This window comes from Pinus tabuliformis, chromosome 5_1, assembly GCF_031772625.1.
Source record: "Pinus tabuliformis cultivar Carrire ecotype Pingquan chromosome 5_1, CPIR1, whole genome shotgun sequence".
Taxonomy (NCBI): domain Eukaryota; kingdom Viridiplantae; phylum Streptophyta; class Pinopsida; order Pinales; family Pinaceae; genus Pinus; species Pinus tabuliformis.
In genome coordinates this window covers 239,133,906-239,157,148 of record NC_142305.1, presented here as the reverse complement: position 1 = coordinate 239,157,148, position 23,243 = coordinate 239,133,906, and the positions used below count along the sequence as shown (strand labels likewise).

The 23,243-nt window shown below is 40.6% G+C and overlaps 1 protein-coding gene across 1 annotated transcript in view; it reads right to left on the bottom strand.

Annotated features, from left to right (window-relative positions):
• The window catches only part of LOC149164292 (thiamine pyrophosphokinase 1-like), a 120,140-nt gene that overhangs the window by 46,678 nt on the left and 50,219 nt on the right, over nt 1-23,243 (bottom strand). The window contains exon 3 of the mRNA XM_089432018.1: nt 21,656-21,728. Coding sequence (XP_089288144.1) covers nt 21,656-21,728 — 73 coding nt within the window. The remainder of the gene's footprint in view (nt 1-21,655; nt 21,729-23,243) is intronic.

The window sequence follows — 23,243 nt, the reverse complement described above, 5'->3', positions numbered from 1 at the left end:
TCCACACATCTTTTGGTCTGGGTGCCTGGTTCACACATTGAACCTTTTGATGCATGATATTGTGAAACACAAAGATTGTGGGTGGATTGCTGAGGTTTACAGGAAAGGGAAGCAGCTCATTAAATTCATCACAGGGCATACAAGGGTAAACTACTTCTATGGCACTTACTCCAAGTTGCAATTGCTTAAAATTGCAAAGACAAGATTTGCTAGTTATTACCTCACCTTTAGGCGGCTAGTGAGGGTGAGACAAGCTTTAACTAATCTGGTGTGTGCTGAAACATGGGATGAAATTAACACTGACACAGATGGTGCTAATGTAGTCAAGGACACTGTTCTTGACAGTTACTTTTGGTCACAGGTTAAATATGTTTTGCAATTCACCAAACCAATTTATTACATGATCAAGTTTGCAGATTCAGATCGACCAGTAATTGGGGAGGTGTATGAGCAAATGGATAGCATGTTGGGGCAGATTAAAGACAATGTTGAGCCTAGAGATACCACCTTGTACAATTATATTCGTGTAGAGGTGCAAAACCGATGGGAAATGCTAAATATTCCATTGCATGCATTAGCATATGTTTTGACACCTAAATACTATCATCCATCATGGCTTTCAACACCAGCACCTGGGGGGGGAAGCAGGAAAAAACCACACCAAGATAGAGAGGTTCACGAAAAATATATGGCTGCATTGAGTAGATTAATCCCTGATAATGAGGAGGCTGCATTGGTACGGAGACAGGTGAGCAACTATACGCTCAACACTGGTCCATTTGGGAGCATGCATGCAATTCAAGATCGAGAGCATTTTTCTGCTCTTGAGTGGTGGAACATGCATGGAGGGGCTACTCCACTTCTACAGAGTTTGGCATTGCGGGTGCTATCACAGGTGGTAAACACTTCTTCTGCAGAGAGGTGTTGGAGCTCTTATTCTTTCATCCACAGTGTTAAAAGGAACAGGTTGAATTTAGACCGGGCAGAGAGCTTGGTTTATGTTCATTACAACTTGCGATTGTTGTCCCATTACTATGAAGATGCAAAGTCTAATAAAGACTTGTTGACTTGGGACAAGAATCCACAGGAGCCCAATTTGGAGGATGGAGTGTTGCGACTAGAGCAATTAGAGGATGCTCTTATCCAGGTATGTCCATTGTGGTATGAATTTTCCAATTTTCCCTTATAAAGCATTTCTCTAATTCATGTTTTTAATTTTTTTGTTAACTAGTGTTTTTTTTTTTTTTGCATGAATTTTTTGAGCGATTCTAGGATGATGATGACCGTGTTGATATGCCACCACCCCCACCCCCATCTGGTCCCTTGGTTCCTAGGTTCCATGGTTCAACACCAACAGCAGGGAGTTCTTCTTCATCAGTTCCAGTGCCACGACTTACACAGGGACCATCTTCTTCATTGCCACCACGTGGAGGCCCGCCATCACGTTCTATTCGTGGTGGAAGGAGGAGAGATTAGTAGATATATTCACAATCTACTTCTTTTTGTCATAGATTACTCATTAGACTTGTAGACTTGTGAATTTGAATTTTGAACCTTTTTGGCTTGGCGGTGACCAAGTGACATATTTTGTAAACATTATTATTTGAATTTTGGACATGACAAATGTTGACAGTTGCTCACTTGCTAGATAAATCATAATATGCTCTATGTTTTATGTTTTATAATATGCTTAAATGTTTTATGTTTTATAATATGCTTAAAAATTTGATGTATGTTTGTAATAGCTAGAATATAGATGATTGTTGTACTAGTAAGTAACTACAATGGAATCATGGATGCCATATCTATCTTGATTTATGCAAAAATATGCATGTTTTCATGTCTTCTACAATTAATTTGGTATTTGGGATGTTTGTTTTGAGTATAAATGCAAAAAAATATAAAAAAATATATATATATAGCAGACGCTTCCGCGGACGCTTCGCTTCCTAGATTTTTGGAAAATGACGCTTCTGCGCTTCCGCTTCGCTCCCGCTTCGTGCAACATTGTTTTCAATATGGAAGTAATCTTCAATGTCACCTTCCAAGGGGCTAATGGGGTCACCTTCTTCAAGGTTCCCAAAGGAGTTTCATCGAGAGTAATATTGTTGAGAAAGGTAAGGTTAGTCTCAACTTCACTTTCCATGGAATCATGCTTCCCAACACGTGTTCTCAAAATCATTATTTTCATCATGTGGACCCAAGGAGGACTCACCTTCCCATTCATCACTTAGATTCTCAAGGTCTTGATGATGCTCAATGAAGCCTTCCTCTTGAATGCTCAATGCGGGGCATAGTTGAAAATGCCTAAGAAAGCCATCAACAAACTCCTCAATAAATGAGATGCTCCTAGGTTTGTGATTTTGTAACCATGAGTTACGACCATAGAGAGAACTAAAGAATAACAACATCTAGTGGACCACATTCTCCTTTGAAGTATGTGCATTAAGTCTTTTCCACATGGTCAAATGCGGAGGTTGGGTCACCATCAAACATAAGTACCCCATGTACCATCCTTCTTGTGACATGATTGGGGTGCCCAAGGATGCTAGAGATGTCCAAAGCGGGAAAATCATCAAAGAAAGACACCCTACTTTGGGTATACATGTAAATTCTATAGGAGCCGCCAGGTTGATTTTAAAGATGCATAGAAAAATGCTTGCTTCACCCTACAAGCATCGACCTTCAAGTTCAATGAAGAACTAAGGCTTTGTTCTTCCAATGGAGTCGCCAATCATGATATGTCAATGTGTCGTATGGGGAACAAAACACACGTTTCATGTCTTCGGCAACAACGCCGAAATGTTACCGCTCAAACTAGCAAGGGGCATAAAAGGGACTCCTAAAGGGACAACTAATAGATCAAAGGGCAACAATGGAGACTTAGCCCACTGTCACCTCAACTAAGACTCCCTACTCTTTACGAACTTTCATCGATGAGATAAAACCCAGTATATAGAAAGTCACTTCTGAAGGATGAATCGACCAATGGATTTGAAGTGACCTTGATAATCCCTTTTTCAGAGGGCGGGCTAAGGATAGAGCTTACTTGCTTGTTAAGCAAGGTACAAAGATTTCTAGGATAGGGAGGTGAGGATTTGAGAGTTAGATTAGAGGAATATGCCTTATGAAGGAGTTTCCCGATCCTAAAATCCTTATTGGACTTGACTTCCCGAATGGTTTTTAAAGATTTGACATTTCAAAAGTGTGGGACCACACGAGACCAAGTGGACCCAACCTAGGTTAAGGGAGAAGAATCTAGCAACCAATGATGTTCTTAACCTAGACAAGGAAGGGGAAAGGATCAAAGCAAGAATTTTCACATAAAGGTGTCAACTTGATCCTATGAGGCACTAGCCTAGGGAACACTAGGGCAAAGTTTGATCTCGAAGCTAGGGCTTGGGTTATCTCATAACTCCACCATCGGAATGGCTTCAAAATTGGTGGAGGCCTTGAGGACACACCAACATAGTAGAGGCTAAGAGATCAAACTTTTTCTTGGGCTATTTTATCGGGAAAATGATGCCCTAGGTGACCCAACTTGGCTAGACCTAGAAGAAAGGGGGGAAGGTGAAGAAAAATATTCTTTGAGTGATAACCTATTGGAGGACCAATGCCTTAATCCCTTGGGGAGAATGGAGTCTAGGAGAACGATGGGAAAGGATTTGTATTTTGGTCAAAGAGGCCTTAAGGACTTCTTTGCTCAGCCTTTAGGGCGAGAGGAAGGGACCTCAAAGCTTTTATACTTCGCTTGGCAAAAGAGATGGCTTATCAAGATAAATTCCCTGATGGAATTATCCCTAGGATATTTCATTCACATACATGGCCCTAACATTGAGAGATGCTATATGGAAACAATAATTCCACAATTCAACAATCAGCACTATTACAACGAAAATCCCATTCAATGCATGTGACAAAAGTAAAACAATAATAACATTGAAAGTGTGTATTTACATGTAATATAACATATCCAACCATCAATAATTTGACAATAAAGAAGCTCCAAGATAAAATACTCCAATCCAAACATCAAAATTCATGCATGCTCCAATTCTTCATCCCACAAAAAGTGTGAAATTCTCTAAAGAGAAGACAAATCCAATCCAAAGTGATGATAAGAAAATGAAGTCATCTCACTTGTATTTATACACTAATTAGGAGTTCGGATTAGTCTCTTAGGCCTACATAAGCCCCAAAAACAAAATAATTTGCTAATAACCTAACTTTTGGTGACAAACCCACCAAACTAGCTCATAAATGAAATAATAAGCCTTTCAAGACGTCAAATGATAAACAATACATGTCGTAGGGCCCTCCAAGAGGCCTGATAAGGTCCATAGGTGCCATAATGGAAAATAAGACCCTCAAAAGTGATGGACAAGGTGGTGGCCCTTTGTTCTCCAAACAGTAAATCTATGGTGCTCCAAATGGGTGTGGGGGCACAATCATAACCTCATGGATCTCCAAATGAGTTGAAGATGCCTATAGACCATCTGTAAGGGCTCAGATGATGGTGTAGGTGATGCCCCATCACCCTACAAGTTCTGGGTCTACTGCCAAGTGCATGGTACATCTGTGGGGCTGGCTAGGCAAAGGTGAACTTGTGCATCTTCCTCGTCCAATAGGTGGGTCTCGATCCAATCTCTAACATCTTTGGGGATCCATGGAGTGTTGTCTAGTACTGTGGAAGCCCATGGCTCTCAACACACACCCTAAATGTGTCAACATAGCCCTTTGGAGGGTTAGGACCCCGTATAGGGAGACCAAACCCAAGATGGAGACCATTTGCAATCCTGCATAAGATCCAATACGTCCCCTAGCCTTCTAGTATAGCGAATCATCAAGGAAATTGAGTAAAAGAGCTTACAAACCATGGAACACAAGTGGGGACTTCATAATGGCCTACCCTTCCATAATGGGCTTTGGCATGTGTTAATGTCTCCAAACTCCAAATGGTGTTAACCAAGTATCCCATTAGGTGGTTTCTACTTCTGAAGGGGATAATATGTCCAAGGTACATCCTTTAAAGGGTGGTGGTATGTGATAAAGAGCTCAATGGAGTAGGGGATGAGAAAGGGCAGCCTTGGGCCACATGATGGGGTACAAAGGTGGCTAGTAGAAGGGAAGCCTACACTTGGGTATATAATGTATAGGAGGGAGCAATCGTGGTACATGAGGTGCCTCGACCTTTATTTTTCCACCTTTCTTTATATGTCTTTTGTCTTTTTATGATTTTTCTTTAATTATCTGCTTAGGGCTCAAGGGGTAAGAGCATGATGTGTGAGATATAGCAGTGGATACCCCCTTTGAAGGTAGGGTGGTTCATTGCCCACCAGGGGTTGGGAAAACCATGGATTCCTATATGATGAAGGAGGCTCATAGAACCTTTAGGAACCAGGGTGATGGCCATGATGATGGGGTAGAGCTCATGTATTGGCTTTTTTCCATGTGCTAAATGTGTTTGTCCTAGACGTCTTTTGCATTTTGTGGTACATTTTCCTATTGAATGTGGTCAAATATACTTTTGCTTTTCTTTTTAGCTACATCAACCTCTAGGCCTGACCCAAGGTGTGGGCAAGGGAAAGGGGAGAACTAGCCCTATGTGGACCCAGTGGAGGAATGTGGACCCAGGTGGGAGAAATGATGAATGGGGTAATAATGAGTGGAAAAGGGGTAATATATGTGGATGAGGGAGTGGGACCACGCAACCAAAATCAGAGTTTCCCGTGAAATACCATCCCTAAAGCCAAATGGTCAGTAAAAGAGATCCCACAAGACTAGAATCCAAGGTTAATATCCAAAAGGGGTCTAGGGGACAAGAGCACAGACCTAGCCCATTCTTTCTGCCAAATCCCCCCGTTAATCCATGCCCAGAAGTGTCCATGATAAGCAAACTACAATACTCAATTACCAAATGACAAGGCATGCCTTTAGGTTCAAGAGGCCCATCTTCAAACATACGATCATGGCAGATGGGTGAGGGACCACATGGCTGGCTCAGGTGGCAGAGAAGTGGCACAACGAGCTAGCTGGTGGCTGCAAGGGGTTGCTCGCTGTTGGCTGAGGACCATCTTGGAAAAAAAAAAATTTCCTAGGGGTATCACCCACAAAATGGTGTGTAACAATGCCCTAATAAATCTCTACACTATCAAGAATGTCAGTTAGTTGATGAGTTTGAAGAATGAGCTCCAGAATAAAAAGATGATTAATGATGACACTATGGCTTCATACTTTATAAGTACTTCGCAAATCAAAGATCAAATTTCAGCTATTGGAGAGTCTATTCCCGACCAAGAACTTGTGACTACAACACTCAATGGTCTTCCTAGATCATGGGATGCATTTTTCGCAGGCATAAGCAGTTGGAAAGAACCTCCTTCATTTGAGCAATTATGGACATCATCTGCTCAAGAAGAAGCAAGATTGATGACCAAAGATTGTCAAGATGAAGTTCAAGCCCTTACAACTCACTTCAAGAACAAGGGAAAGAAGAAGTTTGGACCTCAACAATAGAAGGGATCTTCTTCCTTTAAGAAAAAGAAAGACTTATCAAAGATACAATGTTAGTTTTTGTAGCATCGAATGGTGTTCTAGTCTCAAGACTTTGTGGAGAGACTAAAACAAAGGAGTTCTCTGAAACCCATAAATCATTTATGGAAATTCCACCTAGAGATGGCTCAATTAAATTAATTGACCATAATTAAAAATTTCCAGTCTAACTTAGGAAAAATGATTCATTAATAATAATTAATTGAGAAAGGTGAGAATTCTCTAAAAACTCACATGGATCAACTTGGAGATGATCTCAACCATCAATGAAGTTTTAATCTTATCTGTTGGAGTCCCAACTGGAGATTATAAGAAGAGGTCCATAGATAGATGGATAACACACCAGTGCAAATACTCAGTGATCTAGACAGTTCAATTTTCCAGTGCAGATGATTCAGCCAGAGAAATTGAGTCAGAGATTGAGTAGCAGGTGGCATAGCAGCAACATAACAATTTTCCGAAGGAGTGTCCAGTTCCAAAGAGTCAGAAAGAGGAGGCTGAAATTTTCTCCAGGAAGCAATGCAGGGACAACGCAGTTGCTTTAGCAAAGTAGTTCAGTTTGGCTGAAGGGAAGGTCATTTTCAATTCCTGAGACTGGGAGGATTTTCCACAATGTCGGAGAGACAATTTTCGATTCAGCATCAGGCAAGACGACTTGATTAACATCTGTTTTGGGATGAGCATTTGGTAGGCTGCGCAAAGGTGATGCGGGCCCTGCGCAGAGGGTTTGGGTGACTTTCTTTCTAGAGGCAGTCATGTGTCGATATTGCTTGGAGAGAGTGTAAAATCCCTCAATATATTTTTGCCGGTGTTTCTCTTGGGTAGAATAGTCAGTTTGGTGACATTTTATTGTACTTAGAAATTTTGTTGCTGCATAATAATTCGGAGTTATGATGGATCTCAAATAATAATAATTATTATTATTATTATCCAATTTTAAGGTCACGGCCAAGCCATACACCAAATTAGTGTATGAGACCCCATTATTTGTGGGACAAGGGACCCACCTTCGTGTAGCGATTTGACTGCTAAGTCTACGAAGGCATACATACTCTACCCCCCTCTGGTTTTGAACCTGTGACCTCTTACGAGGAAACACATGCTCTTAACCATTAGGCCCACTCAAGCTATACTGGTTTTCCTGCATTGGGTTTTTTTGGGGACTTTTGTCTAAAAATAACAGTGTCATAATTTTTGTGTGTGTGCTAGCATTTATCAGTTTCCAACATCTTTATTTCCGCAAAGTTTATTTTTATTTGTGAAGAAATTGCAGTGTGATTAATTCGATATTAATCAGAAATTAATAAACTGAATAATCAATTAGGAGAATTAATTCAAGTTGTTGCATTTCAAGGAATTTTCACATACAATGCTATGGCTATCAAGAATATGGATATTTCAAGAGAGATTGCCCTAATATGGCTAATAAGAAAAGAAAAGGCAAACAACATGCTTCTGCAACAGAAGTTGAAGAAAATGAAGAGCCAAAGAAGACCAAAGGTGAAAAAAGACTTCTTCTACTACTCCGCTTTCACAGGTTCCTTTGCAGATGATGATGACATGTGGCTAGTAGATAGTGGAGCATCAAGACACATGACCGAAGAGTGTGGGAATATTTCAAGCATGACAGAGAAGAAGTTATCTCAAAGGGTTGAATTGGGAGACAATAACAGCTATGTAGTCAAAGGAGTTGGAAAGGCATCCATAGAGCTAGAATCTGGTAACCACGTACATCTCAACAATGTCCTTTATGTACCAGGTTTAAAAAAGAATCTTGTCTCTGTTTCTTGTTTAGAAGATAAAGGAGATAAGGTTTCTTTTGTGGATGGCAAAGTACTTGTGTGCTCAAAGGGCTCTAGTATAAATGATGCTAGGGTTATTGGGATTCATATTGGAAAGTTGTATGGACTTGTGAGTCAACCAAATCAAGCATTATTATATGACAAAATAGATCCATTTGTGTTATGGCACCAAAGGTATGGACATCTTCCTTTTAGAGCATTGCTCGAATTAAGTGAAATAGTGTCAGGGGTTCCTGAACTACAGATAAAGAACGATGGTGTATGCAAAGGTTGTGCTCTTGGGAAGAACATCAAGAAACCATTTCCAAACAGTGACAACAAATCTAAGAAAACTTTGGACTTGATTCATTCTAATGTCTTTGGTTCGATGCCCATGAAATCACTTGGTGGTTCATTGTACTACGTGGTATTCATTGATGACTTCTCCCATAAGACATGGATATATCTCCTAAAGTCAAAAGATGAGGTATTCGACATGTTCCAAGAATTAAAAGCTGAATTGGAAAACCTGACAAGTAAAATTATCAAGATACTGAGATTTTACAATGGAGGAGAATACACCTCAAAGGAGCTTCTGCTTTCTTCAAGTATGCTAGGATTAAGAGGGAGCTAATTGTCCCCTATAATCCACAACAAAATGGTGCAGCAGAACAAAAGAACAGACCCATTGAAGAATCTGTCAAGGCAATGATGCATGATTTGGACTTGTCATTGTTCTTATGGGCGAAGCATCACGGGCACCTGTGTACATTCAAAATCGAGGTCATCATAGAGTTCCGGAAGCTATGACTCTTGAAGAAGCCTTCTGCAAAAGGAAGCTTGAGGTTGGGCACATGAGAATCTTTAGTTTTCCTGTATATATTCATGTTCCTAAGGATAAAAGGAACAAGCTTGAGCCTTCAAGAAAGAAAGACATATTTGTTGGATACAATGAACCTTCAAAAGCTTACAAAATATATATTCCAGAGCAGCATCAAATTGAGGTCAGTGGAGATGTCATCTTCGATGAGAAAGTGACATATTGGAATTCTAAGGAAGTCGTCATAGATTCCTTGGAAGAAGTTAAACAAGAAGCCTCAAGGGAAGAGAACTTGAGTTCTACAGAATCTACCGGAAGGCCAGAAGGGTCTCAAGATCTAGCAGAACCAGTCATAGTTCTTGAGATCAAGAAGAGACCAGCATGGCTTAGATCCACATTAGAAGAGGCGGAAGGACACGCAACTCCTGTCGGCACATCTAGAGAAGTGAAGGAACCTAAAAGGTTCTCCAACTATGCAACTCTCATGACAAAGTTCATTGATGAAGAACCTTCCACATATGAAAAAGCATCTAGTAACCAATTGTTGAAGGAAGCAATAATGAGGAGTACCAATTAATAATGAAGAATGATGTTTGGGAAATTGTGCCAAGGCTTGAAGGGAGGTCTATGGTGACTTCCAAGTGGATCTACAAGATAAAGCATGTTGCAGATGGTAGTATTGACAAATACAAGGCGAGGTTTGTGGCTAGAGGATTCTCCCTGAAAAAGGGAGAAGACTATGAGGAGACTTTTGCTCTAGTTTCCAAGTACACCTCCATTAGATCCATCATTTCTCTTGTTGTTACGTTGGGATGGAATTTGCACTAGATGGATGTGAAGACTGCTTTCCTTGATAGTGATTGAGGAAGAGGTGTACATAGAGCAATCTCAAGGATTTGAGGTATATGGAAAGGAGTCTCATGTTTGTAGGTTGAAGAAGGCCTTGTATGGACTCAAGCAAGCTCCAAGAGCTTGGTATGCTCGTATAGACAGTTATTTGACGAGATTGGGATTTACCAAAAGCAAAGCCGATCCAAACCTTTACTTTAAGGTTGTGAAGAATGCACTTGTGATCTTACTATTATATGTAGATGACTTGTTTCTGACAGGTGTCGAGCCTCTTATCATTCAGTGCAAGAAGCAGTTGGCTTCTGAGTTCGACATGAAGGATCTTAGGTTGATGCACTATTATTTGGGATTAGAAGTATGGAATAAATTGGGTAAAGTCTTCCTTTGTCAAGGAAAGTATGTGGTAGAGATCCTTCAAAGATTCGGTATGATGGATTGCAAATCCATAGCAACTCCCATGGTGACTAACTTGAAGAAGTCAAGAGGCTTCGACTCCAAATTGATAGATCCATCTATGTACCGACAATTGATTGGAATGTTGATGTATTTGGTTAATACCAAGATGGACATTTGCTTTGCTGTGAACACCTTGATCCAGTTTCGGGTAGAACCGAGACACAAGCATTGGATTGCAGCAAAGCACATCTTGAGATATTTGCGTGGTACAGTGAACTATGGCTTGAAGTATGTTGCAAACAAGAATGTACAACTTCAAAATATACAGACGCTCATTGGGCAGGAAGTGATGAAGACATGAAGAGTACCTTGGGAGTATGCTTTAGTTTGGGATTTGCTATGATATCATGGATAAGTAGGAAGTAGATGTTGATTGCACTCAGAACTGTTGAAGCAGCGTACATGGCAGCCAATGAGACCTATACTGAAGCAGTATGGCTTTGGAAGTTTGCAGGATTATTTGGCCAAGAGTTGGAACCGACAGTGATACACTGCGATAATCAAAGTTGTGTGAAGTTTCCAGAGAATCCAGTGTTCCATGACAAGTTGAAGCATTTTAAGATCAAGTACCACTACATCCGTGGCATGGTGCAGAGGAGAGAAATAACACTCTAGTACATCTCCATCGATGCGAAGATAGTTGATATTCTGACGAAGTCGCTGCCAAGGGAAAAGTTCATGTACTTCAAAGACAAGTTGGGCTCGTGGTGATCACCCCTCTCATTGAGAGGGAGTGTTGGTTTGTCTGCAGCATGGACAGACATTCTCCTGAAGGGGAGAATGGGTCTAAGAGATCCAGAGGGCTCAATAGGTAGTTTTGAGTGAGTGTCTCTTGGAGGAGGACCCTAATCACACACCATAAATGGTGGAGTGAGGTCCTGGACCTTGATCACACACCAGGCATGGTGGAGTGAGGTCCTTCAACATCTGGACCCTGATCACACACCAGAAGGGTGGAGTGAGGTCTTGGACCCTGATCACACATTGAGTAGGGTGGAGTGAGGTCTTGTTCAACATCTAGACCCGATCACCAACCAAGAAGGGGTTGAGTGAGGTCTTGGCCTAGAGTGCTCACCAGGAAGGGTGAGTGAGCGCTTGCTAGTTGAGGGTATCAACATTTTTGGCCTAGGTGGTGGCCATGGGATTCGAGGATCAATCACTCTGGAGGAGTGAGTCTTGATATGTTGATGACATTTCCATGGGTTTGGTACCGCCTCAGATAAGGCCACTAGCGAATCTTGATGATAGTAGATGATGTTGATAATAATGGATAACCTTTTCTTTAGAGAAATTTGTTCAATCTGAGAACACCTATGATGGTGATTATGAATACCTCCCTAGTTAAGAGGGAGTGTTGAATTTGTAACTATGGTCGGTCTTCATAATGTACTTGTGGTCACTTGATGTAATTATATTTATCATTGTAAAGCATATTTATAAATGCTTGAGTCAAAGGAAAATTTATTTTGAGTCAAAGTCCCATTGCGACTTTTAAAAGATGTAAATTTGAATTTTTAAAATGAAATTTTTGGCTCCAAAAGTGACAAGTCAGCCCTGGCCAAGAGATGCATCCATTCACCCTAGACAGACTACTATATAAAGGCAGCTCGAGCTCCTCATTTGGGTAATTCACATTCCTCTCTCAAGATAGTTTCTGGGCAAGTGAGTGAAGATCGAGAAGGACAAAGAAGGACGAAGAAGAAAGTTGAATTTTCTCTCTCCTATCTCTCTCTAGCAACTCGCACATGTGAAGGAATCTCTCTCTATGATTCGCAGTTTCGGGGCAACTGTTGCAGGGGGGCCAAAATTTTCTGGGTTACTGGGGCAACTGCTGCAAGGCCAAAATTCTAAGGCATCTCATATTGTAGGAGGGCCAAAATTCTAGAAGTGTAGGATCAAGAGAAAAGTGCAAGATCAGATTTGGGTGACTTGACTTGGAGGAGAAGACCAGGTTTGACCATAGGTCTAGGTGTGTCTCTCATTGAACAAGAAGAATTTCTCTATTAAAAAGGTTGTTGGGTTTTTCCCCATAATGGGTTTTCCTAGGGTAAATCTTGTCTCTCTTTTGTGCATTGTGATCTCTATTGTTTTACTGTTCTTTATTGTTGAATTTCTGAAGTATAATTGTTGAATGATATATTGGAACAAGTTAAAAGAAGATCTACATCAAAAGTAATTATCAGAATTTCAGAAATATTGTGCTAACCCTAATTGCACTAGAAAATCAACACCCCTTGGGGGTTGGAAACACCTAATAAAGTGTTCCTATAGCCACTCATGCCTAGAGAAGAAACACCATTGCGAGTTCAAAGCCCCATATTTGGAAAGGGAGCCTTGCTTGCAGTGTCAAATAACCCTTTACATTTCAAGCATGGTTCACTTAGATGCAAAAATTATTATTGTACTTCATGATTTGTTGCTTGCTAGAATTTGTAATGTGATCGTTAGCTAGTTCCACAGCCATGACCTCGGCAACTTAACTGGGGCCCAGACCTCCATAGAGGCATATTGACACATACAAGTAAAGCGCTGAGAGCCATGGGACTCCAAGAAGCAGTGGAGCATCATACACACCCTTGGGCACCTCCAGTAGCCATGGCATTTTGGCACATTGCCCTACATTTAATGACTTTTTGAAATGATGCACCTGGTCCCAACATGGTCCCCAGTCGGCTTAGTAATTTATGAGGGATGGCAGCTAATCCAAGGCCTAGATGAGGATGGTCTCACACCTTGAGACATGGGAGGGATAACACCAACTTGGAAGCCCTCAAATTTGGAGCAAAGACCAACACTCTAGCCATTTGGAGACCCATGAGACTACCTTTGTTGCCCCAAGATGAATTTTGGGGTCCACAGAGGGATATTGACAAAACTTTGAGGGCCAACCCTCAGAGGGTGATTTTAGAGAGCTTCTACACCAAGTTTGGCACTAAGAGGAACCAATGCATGCCCTAGAAGGCCTAATGCATGGATGACATCAACATATCTTACGCTACGGGTGACACGTGTGGGAATTTTTTTATGTTTTAGGTCTTCGCTAATGGGTTGGTTTGTAACCCACCTCATCATTGTAATTCTACTTATCCTAGAAGCTTTTAAGCTAAAATACATGTTATTCCTCATATAAATAGAGGAGAAGACTATTGTATTTCTCATCATCACTAGGACTTGGATATTTCGGCCTCTCATAGAGAATTTCAGCGTCTTTCTCTTGTGGAGGAAATCAGATCTATGAATGCATTTTGATATTTGGAGCTACTTGCTTGTTTATGGAGCTATTGTCTTGGATCAATGGATGGAATTTCATGCATGTTATCTTGTAAGTGAGCATTTTGTTAGATAAATCTTTTCTTTATGTCTAATGTATGGAATATATTGAATCTAGAGTTTTCTATTTTGCCCTAATTTATTGAAAATCTATTGGATAGAATCTAGATATCATTATTGCATGCATTACTCATGAATAACATGTGAATGATAATCCTAGCAGTGAACTTTGATTATCTCTCCCATGAAACTTCTTGATATATTGCATAGTTAATCAATCGCTAGGGTTTTTGGTGCCAGGGCATGAATTATCCTTCCTCCTTAGCAACTTTTAGCTATCTAATTGACTCATAGACTCCATCCTCCCAAGGAGCTAGGCACTGGCCATCCTTTCTTGGCAATCAAATCACTTTTCATCCATAAATTGTCTTTTTCCTCTTGACCTAATTAGGCCCCTTTAAGGCCAAGCATCTAAACTAGGGCTTGGTGTGAATCTCTAGGGAGAGAGCATTCTTGAGATTGGATAACCTAAACATCAAGAGGATAGCATTTGCCACAAAATCTCTCCTTTTGGTGGCCATCCACTTCAATCTCGTCCACAAATTCCTTCGCCCTAGTCATTTTCCCTAGGGTACAACCCTAGTTTGGATTTAGCTTCAACTTTGGAGCTTCTCGAGGGTTTCATGTGCCCTTTTCTTGATGGAAACCCTTTCTCAACATCTTGACCTTGAGTCATCCTAACTCTCAACCAACAAATCAAACCCCACGCAATATCTTGCCCATTATAGGCCTCTACAAGGAAAGTGAATTGCCTCCTCTTCATAAAGGGAGACTTAAACCTAAAATTGTGTCTTTCCCTTTAAAGCCTCTAAGTCACCCTGCACCTCAAATTTTAGAATACCTATTAGGTGACCTATATACATACCAGAACTCCTCCCATTGGTGAAAACCTATAAAGAACAAGGGGTTTTGGTTGTAGTGATAGTGGGCCATCACCCTATTATTGTCTCTTGGTCTAGTATTAGCCGTGTAGGGTACCCCTCTTCAAGGCCTGCTAGATTTTGCAACAACAAGACCCGGGACATTATTTGATGGGCATCACTTGTTCCAAAGCCTAGATAATGATGGTCATCCTTGAGGTGACAAGGGAGGGCTTGCACATCACCTTGGAGCCCCAAAGCTTGAGTTAGAGAGTGCCACGTCACCCCCTTTGTGTGAAAATTCCTAATCCTCAAGGAACCCCTACTGCAGCAAATCTGAATCTACTTCACCTACTTGATTTTAATATTCATTCATCAAGTTATTCTCTGAATACTGAAGCAAATTACTTCTGCAGCCTACACTACTTTAATATTTGATTACATGAAACAGAAAACTGAGCAAAGAACAAGATACATAGGACACAGTTATTTTTGGACAAAATAGTCCCCGGAAAAACCCAATGTGGGAAAATCGGTGCAGCAACTCTGAGGGTTTTCTATTATTAAGCAGTAATTCTGAATTCAAACGTTGGTAGCCCTCTTGGAAAACCAATGACAGAGAAAATACAATGGCGGAAAAACCGAGTGAGTTTTATCTCACTTCACCCAGAAGATTCCAGCTGATCCGACAACAAAACTGGCTAACCCTAGCTACTTCTACGTAGGCCCTTGGTCAGCCCTACAAGCTCTACGTCAACTCTGCGTTGTCTCTTCTACCCATTGCGTTAGCTTTCCCGAATGTTCCAACAGTTCCCCAACAGTTTCGTCTTTCTACGTGGAGGGCAGCTTCTGCTTCTGCGTTGGCCCTTTTGGCTTTGCGTCGGGCCTGCGTGGGCCCAGATTGGCCCAGCGTTAGTCCTCTTGGCTGTTGCGCTGCCTCCACTAGCTTCTCTCCGCCTCTCTGTCAATACTCCCGAACTATTCTTGCCCCTCTACTGCAACTGATCACCTAGTTCGAATTTCTCAGCTTCCTAGCTCCAGAAATCAAACTCTAAGATCAATCTATTCTCTTCGTGTGTGTTTCTAACTGAACCCCAAGCCTCGTTATACTTTTCTCGTTGAGACTTCAACGACCGAGATTAAGTCTCTAATCAACAATTAAGATAAAAACTTGACTTGATCCGCCTTCTAGATCATTCTCACCCATATTTTGATTAATACCCATTGATATTTTATTTTTTATAAGTTTAGACTTAAGAACCCCATTAAAAATATTAATTATTTTAATAAAATACAATCTGGGTGGAATTTCACCAAACGGTTCTGGGTTCTTTAGAACTCATGTGCCTTAGCCTCTCCACCAATTTTTATGGCTAGAGCACATCCGATGCTACCAAAACCTAACACTTTGCTCCTTTGAGGGTGACTTAATGCACCATGGACATGACATTTTGGCCTAGAGTCACTTTAGAGGCTTGCACATAATACTGGAGATGTACCTTGGAGTATGGAGCACTCATTAGCCCATATTACACCTTTTGGTGGCTTAGAGAGCTCATTTCGAGGATGACATCATGCTTTAGGAGCATTTTCTACCACACATGTGGGCATTTATGGCACTCTTGTTCTGCTTTTGAGCTATGCGGTTGGTTTGTAACCTCTTTCTTGTGGAACACTTAAAGTAAACTTGTCAATAGGGCTTCATTAGTTGTTTTATTGTAAAAAATTTGTGACTGAGAGAAAGGAGAATATCAATGTCTGACTAACATGAACAAGGGATCGCATGCAGGCTAAAACATGCCGCGCTGGCTTATTGGGTGGTTTTGACTTTATATCTCCTAGGGAGCCAACATGATGAAAATCACATGTAATTATCATGCTATATTAGGGGTAACACCTCTTAAGGCATCAATTTCAATGGCACAATCTAAAGCTATTACTAAGTTCTAACACCATAAAAGGATATATACACCATAACAAATTGCCTGGTAAAGGCCCAACCTTCCTTATACTATTAGTTTTTGTAGCATTGGATGGTGCTCTATTCTCAAACTTTGTGTAGAGGATCAAACACAAGAGATCTCAAAAACCCAGAAATCCTTTCTGGAAATTCCACCTAGAGATAGTTCAATTAAATTAATTGATCGATAATTAAAAAATTCCTAAGTCTAACTTAGGAAAATCGATTAATTAATAGGAATTAATTGAGAAAGGTGAGAATTCTCTTGAAACTCACATGGATTGACTTAGAAATGATCTCAACCATTAATTAAGATTTAATCATGGTCGTTGAAAACTCAACTGGAAATTACAAGAGGAGGTCATGGAGTTGATGGAGAAAACACTCGAAGAGCAATTCCTTAACACAAGTAGAGTTTCCCAGCTGCACTGATTCAGCAGAGAGAAGTTCGAGCCAAAGAGGGGACGCAGAGTCAGTGAGGGGCAAAGTTGGTGAGTCCAGAGGAAGCTTTCCAGTTCTGGAGAGTCAATTACAAGAGAGTCAAGTTTCCTCAATGGGGCTGCGGAGGGCCTGCACAGAAGCTTCAGACGCAGAGTTCGATTTGGCCAGACAGAGGGTCAATTCAGTTGTTGGAGGTCAAGAGAATTTTTGGAGGGGCTAGCGAGTCATTCTCAGAGGCTAAGTTGGGCAGACAACTTGATCAGAGCAACTTCCAGGCAGAGCATGAGAGGGTCTACGCAACATTGGCACAGAGGTTGACGCACGGGTTCGAGCAGCCCAGCTTGTGCCAGTATTTGGAGCTGGATCTGGGTCAGGGAAAGAATTATTTCACTGATTTTGTGGTTAGATTATATTGTGGAGGATTGCCAATTTTGGGCATCTAGTTGTACTTAGAATTTCTCATTGTTGCATAATAATAAAACCCTCAGTTGTTGCACCAGTTTTCCCATATTGGGTTTTTTTGGGGACATTTGTCGAAAAAAAAATTTGTCAGGTTTTTAAGTGTGTGCTAGCATTTTCTTAGTTTCCAACATTTTATTTTCTGCAGTGTTTTTTATGGTGAAACTTGCAGTGTGATTTATTCAATATTTGTCGTAACAAATCAACTTCATAATTAATTTACAGTTAGAAGAATAAATTTCTAGTTGCTGCAATTAGAATTGTAAATTTTCACATGGTATCAGAGCATAGTTTACGAAGAGGAGGCTCAAAGACGAAGAGGGAGAATTTTGTGGCTCAAAGGGAGCAACAACACAAATTTCCAAAGGTTGCATAGTGCCTAGCTAGGCAGTGTGAATTGCTAGACAGGGGGTTAAATTTCCAGTTGTAGAGTGCAAGAAGGGTCGATTTGTCCGGGAAGTGATTCCAGCAGGCAATAGGTGAGCAACTCAGTATTTTCGCAGAGAAGATTTCTTGTCGGAGGCTTGAGCGCAGTTGGTTTTTGCAGCAGTTTGCAGTAGCAGAATCAACACCGGGTGGAAGAGAAATTGCACACACAAGGAGTTTCTCTCAGAGGGTTTCTAGTTTCAGAAATCTGAAATTTCTAGTTGCAGCAGGAATTAGCAGCAGGCAAATGTTTTCACTCCAAGAAGAAGCGTGATTAGCTGTGCTAGCAGCCGAGTAGGTGAAAGAGGGATAATTCCACCCTAGGTCAAGGATTTGCAATGATGGCTTCAGCAGGACTCTAAGATTAGGACATAATAGAGGGTGCATCGAACTATTGTATCTGCAAGGTCAAGATGTCATTCCTGCTAGACGAATTTGGTTTGAAGCAATACACAAAAACGTTGTTGTCGTGCCTACAGATCCAGATCAGCTAGGGAATTACAATAAGGAGATGACCAAGGCGAAGCGGTTGATTCTCGATGGAGTTCGAGTTCATATAGTCTCACATGTTGTGGCCAAGAATACGGCCAAAGAAATGTGGAATGCTAATGTCTCACTATATCAGAACCCTTCCAAGTAGTGGAAGATGTTCCTGAAGGAAAAATTGAGGAATGTTCGAATGTAGAAGGGTAAAGACATTAACCCCTATCTCACTAGGATTTAGGATATCCAAGATGAGTTTGCATCCATAGGAGAGTCGCCCCCATCTACTGAAATTGTGTGTTTGGCCCTCAACAGTGTCACCAAGGAGTGGAAGACCTTCATCCAGGGAATTCTAGGATGAGATCAGTTACCTGGGTGGGACATGAAGTGGGCAATTCTCACACGAGGAGATGAGGCGAGCTCTAGTAAAGAGCTCCATCAATGACAGTAGCAGTAGAGGATCGAAGGGTGTGAAGGAGGAAGAAAATGTGGTCCTTGCATTGAAAGGGAAAGCAAAAGGTCCTAGTCAGGGACAAGGCTTGTAAGGAGAGAAGAAGAAGAAGAAGGATTTGTCCAAGATCAAGTGCTTCAGGTGTGGCGAGTTTGACCACTACAATACCTAGTGTCCTCAAAGAAGAAGGACAAGAAGGAGAAGCAGGAGCAAGAAACAACTTCGACAGAGATAGATTAGTTGTCCCCCATGTTGGAGGAACAATTTGCTTTGTATGCAACTATACCTCCAGGAGAGAGGTGGGAAGACATCAAGTTCTAGACTCCAAGGTTGCAGAGATCCAAGCAGGGTCCAACGCAGATGTGACAAGGAGATTAGCTCTAGATTATTGCAGCAGGATCATTACCCTTGCTACAATGGCCCACAGTATTCAGTAGCAAGAGGATCATTGTCAGTGGGTGCAATCAGTTCTAGAGTGACAATTGTAGACCAATTGTTGTCAGATGCTGAGGGGCACAGAGTAGTATTGATAGCAGTGCAAGAGGCACGGTGCAGAATCAACAACAATGCATATTTCCCAATGGACAATGCAAAGGCTAGTAGCAGTCAGAGACTCAGGAGATAGTTGTGGCACAGAGACACAATTGATTCGAATACTTGTGGCACAGAGACACAATTGATTCGAATACTTCTTAGTTACAGTGGTTGCAACAACAACAACAACAACAGTGAGAGGGAGTGTTAGTTAGGTTGTAGTACAAATGCAGAGTCGGCAGCAGTACAGGTTGTACAGTGCAGTGTCAGTAGCAATACAGGTGCATCATGGTTCATCTACAACTAGTGGCAGATGAATCAGAGTTAACACAGTGGTTTATAGACAGTGGTAGGTAGCTACAGATGTCAAACATTAGCAGAGTGTATGGGAGGATGATGCAAAAACAGATTCTTGTAGCAGTGCAGCACTAGAACACCTTCGTCACTAAAAGGGTGTTAGTTTTGGTAGCATCAGATAGTGTTCTAGTCTCAAACTTTGTGGAGAGGCTAAAACACAGGAGATCTCAAAAACCCAGAAATATTCTAGAAATTCCACCTAGAGATAGCTCAATTAAATTAATTGATCGATAATTAAAAAATGCTCAAGTCTAACTTAGGAAAATCGATTAGTTAATAGGAATTAAATGAGAGGCGAGAATTCTCTAGAAATTCACATGGATCAACTTAGAGATGATCTCAGCCATCGATTAAGATTTAATCGTGGTCGTTGAAGACTCAACTGAAGATTATAAGAGGAGGTAGATGGAGAAAACACTCGAAGAGCGAATTCCTTGGCAGAGGTCGAGTTTCGCAACTGCAGTGATTCAGCAGAGAGAAGTTTGAGCCAAAGAGGGGACGTAGAGACAATGAGGGACAGAGTCAGTGAGTCTGCAGGAAGTTTTCCAGTTTCGGACAGTTAGTTACAGGAGGGTCAAGTTTCCTTAGTGGGGCTATGCAGGGCCTGCACAGAAGCTTCGGAGGCAAAGTTCGATTTGGCCAGACAGAGGGTCAATTCAATTGCTGGAGGCCGGAAGAATTTTCAGAGGGGTTAGCGAGTCATTTTTAGACGTTGCGTTGGGCAGACGACTTGACCAGAGCAACTTACAGGCATAGCGTGAGAGGTTCTGTGTAGAGGTTGATGCAAGGGTTCGAGCAGCACAGTTTGTGCCAGTATTTGGAGTTGGATTAGGGTCAGGTGAGGCAAGAATTGTCTCACTAATTGTGTGGCCGGATTATCATGTAGAGGATTGTGAGTTTTAGGCACCCAACTGTCTCATATTTTCTCACTGCTGCATAATAATAAAACCCTCAACCGCTGCACCGGTTTTCCCAAATTTGGTTTTTCTGAGGACATTTGTCCAAAAATAATTGTGTCAAATCTTTATGTGTGTGTGCTAGCATTTTCTCTGTTTCCAGCATTTTATTCTCTGCAATAATTTTTATGATGAAAAATTGCAGTGTGATTTATTCGATATTTGTCGTAGCAAATAAATTGCATAATTAATTTACAGTTTGAAGAATAAATTTCCAGTTGTTACAATTAAAAATGTAAATTTTCACATATACTCTGCAGAATAATTTTCCCAGAAAATTTTTGGGTTCCCTACCTTACAATTTCTTATGGCAATACAAAATTACTAGAACAAACAACACATGTTTAAGTTTTTGTTTTACTAAACTACATTGTTCTTCATTCTTTAATTTATTGTTTCCTCCAATACTTATCGGAACATCTATAATCAGAAATTTTAGAACAGAGGCATCAAAGAAACACAAAGGGCCAAAATTACTAGAACAAACAACACATGTTTAGGTTTTGTTTACCAAACTACATTGCTCTTCATTCTTTAATTTATTGTTTCCTCCAATACTTATCGGAACATCTATAATCAGAAATTTTAGAACAGAGGCATCAAAGAAACAGGAAGGGCCAATTATCATAAAATCAAGACACGGCCATTAGTTTGAATGGCCAGGCCTTTCTCAACGTACGATATCAAGCATCTTTTCTACCTTGGGCAATACTAAAGCAGTATCTTAAATACAGGCACATCATTTTTCCCACAAAAATCATCTACAGAGTTCTTCAGGTATCTTTTACAATTATGACTGTTCCAAATAAGCTCAAACAATGTATGATTGTAAACGATACCGAAAACTGAAGCTAACAAGAAAATGCATAATGCATGTAGACAAAAAGATAAGGTCACTGATATCATGATGTATATATATTTCATTTATCTAGACACCTACCAAATTGTCATAGAATTCTCTGACTTCTGGACGGATGGAATCCAAGTCTCCTTTTATTACGTCCGGTTTGTACCTAGTTTGAGTAGAAAAACCTGAATCAGTACATTGCAGAAGAAACAAAATTCTGCTAAATATTTCCAGCATATATATTACATAATCATAAAAGCAGAACCAGAAAGACAAGAAATGGCCTTCAATCATATTCCAATGGTACAATCTGACACCTCAATTATCAAACTAGCCTCCCAGAAAAATGATCATTAGGCATTACGGTGAATCGATATATTACACAAAACGACATGTGTGCTGATCCCAAGCGCAAGAAAATAAACTCTTGAAACAACATATATATCCAGCTAGAATTTAAACATCTAGGGAACCGTTAAGAAGAGCCAATTATAGACCAAAAAAAACTCCAAAAATAGTAGCGAATACACCCTCTTCCAACACACATCCCATCAGGCTGTGGTTTAGTGGCAACTTGGGACAGTTGCACCAAGCTGACCCGGGTTCAAATCCAGGGGAGCATACTCACCCTGCATGGTGGTGATATATTTGGCAAGAAGGTTAGGCTCTCGATAAAAAAGGCTTACCCCAAGTTGACCCAGGTTCAAATCCGGTGGAGGGTACCCTCACCATGCATGGTGGTCCTGTATTTGGCAAGAAGATTAGGCTCTCCTCCAAAAAAGATGCCATATATTGATTGTATCTTATGTATCGAGCATCTCCCCAGCAAGTAACATACTTTGAGCCAACCAACGCTCTCTTCTAACATTATATCTTATGTATCCGAGTATCTTTCCAGCAATTAACATAGTTTGAGCCAACCAACACCCTCTTCTAACATAAATGTAGTGACAGCATCAAAAGAAAGTGGGGAGGAGAATTTACTCCGGGTTTACTGACTAACCAACAGGTTTCCATTTCAAAAAAAAACCTAGAGAGAAAGGGGTAAAGAAACGTAAAGAAGTATTTATTAATAATAATGAAAATAAGATAATTTCATTAATGTTCAACAAATGACCACAAAGTAGACCAATGGCATTAAAAGAATACATTCAAGGTAAAAATCTCAAAACCTAAAAAAACCATGGCATTTCCACCATCATCCATGACACTTTTATAAAATAAATGTGAAAACTAAGGCATCCTTAATTGCTAGAAGCAACAAAGAAACCTACGATATAGCCCTTTTATACCCCTCAAAGTGCATGTACAATTTCATTGCTTCTTTCCAGCAGTTGAAGAGATCACTATCTACAGGAATTCTGCCAGCAAGCTATGCTAGACCATTTTTTTTCTAGGCCGAAACAAAGGAGTTGTTCAATCTGTAAGCTTATCTCAACAGAGGATGCATGAAAAGAGGGCTTGAAATTTATAATTGCTGATCTTGAAGCCAATCAGGATGCTCTACAGTGCTACGGAATTATTTGGAAATATTGAGCAGAATAATAGAAGAAAATGATGCTACAGGAATATAGATAATGGTAACATAAAGGAGTTTATGAGCTTGTAAGGTGAGAAGCTTAATTCAGAGGTTGTAGCTCAACTTTGTTACACCTCATGTTGTGTGAGGTTCCACTTTGTG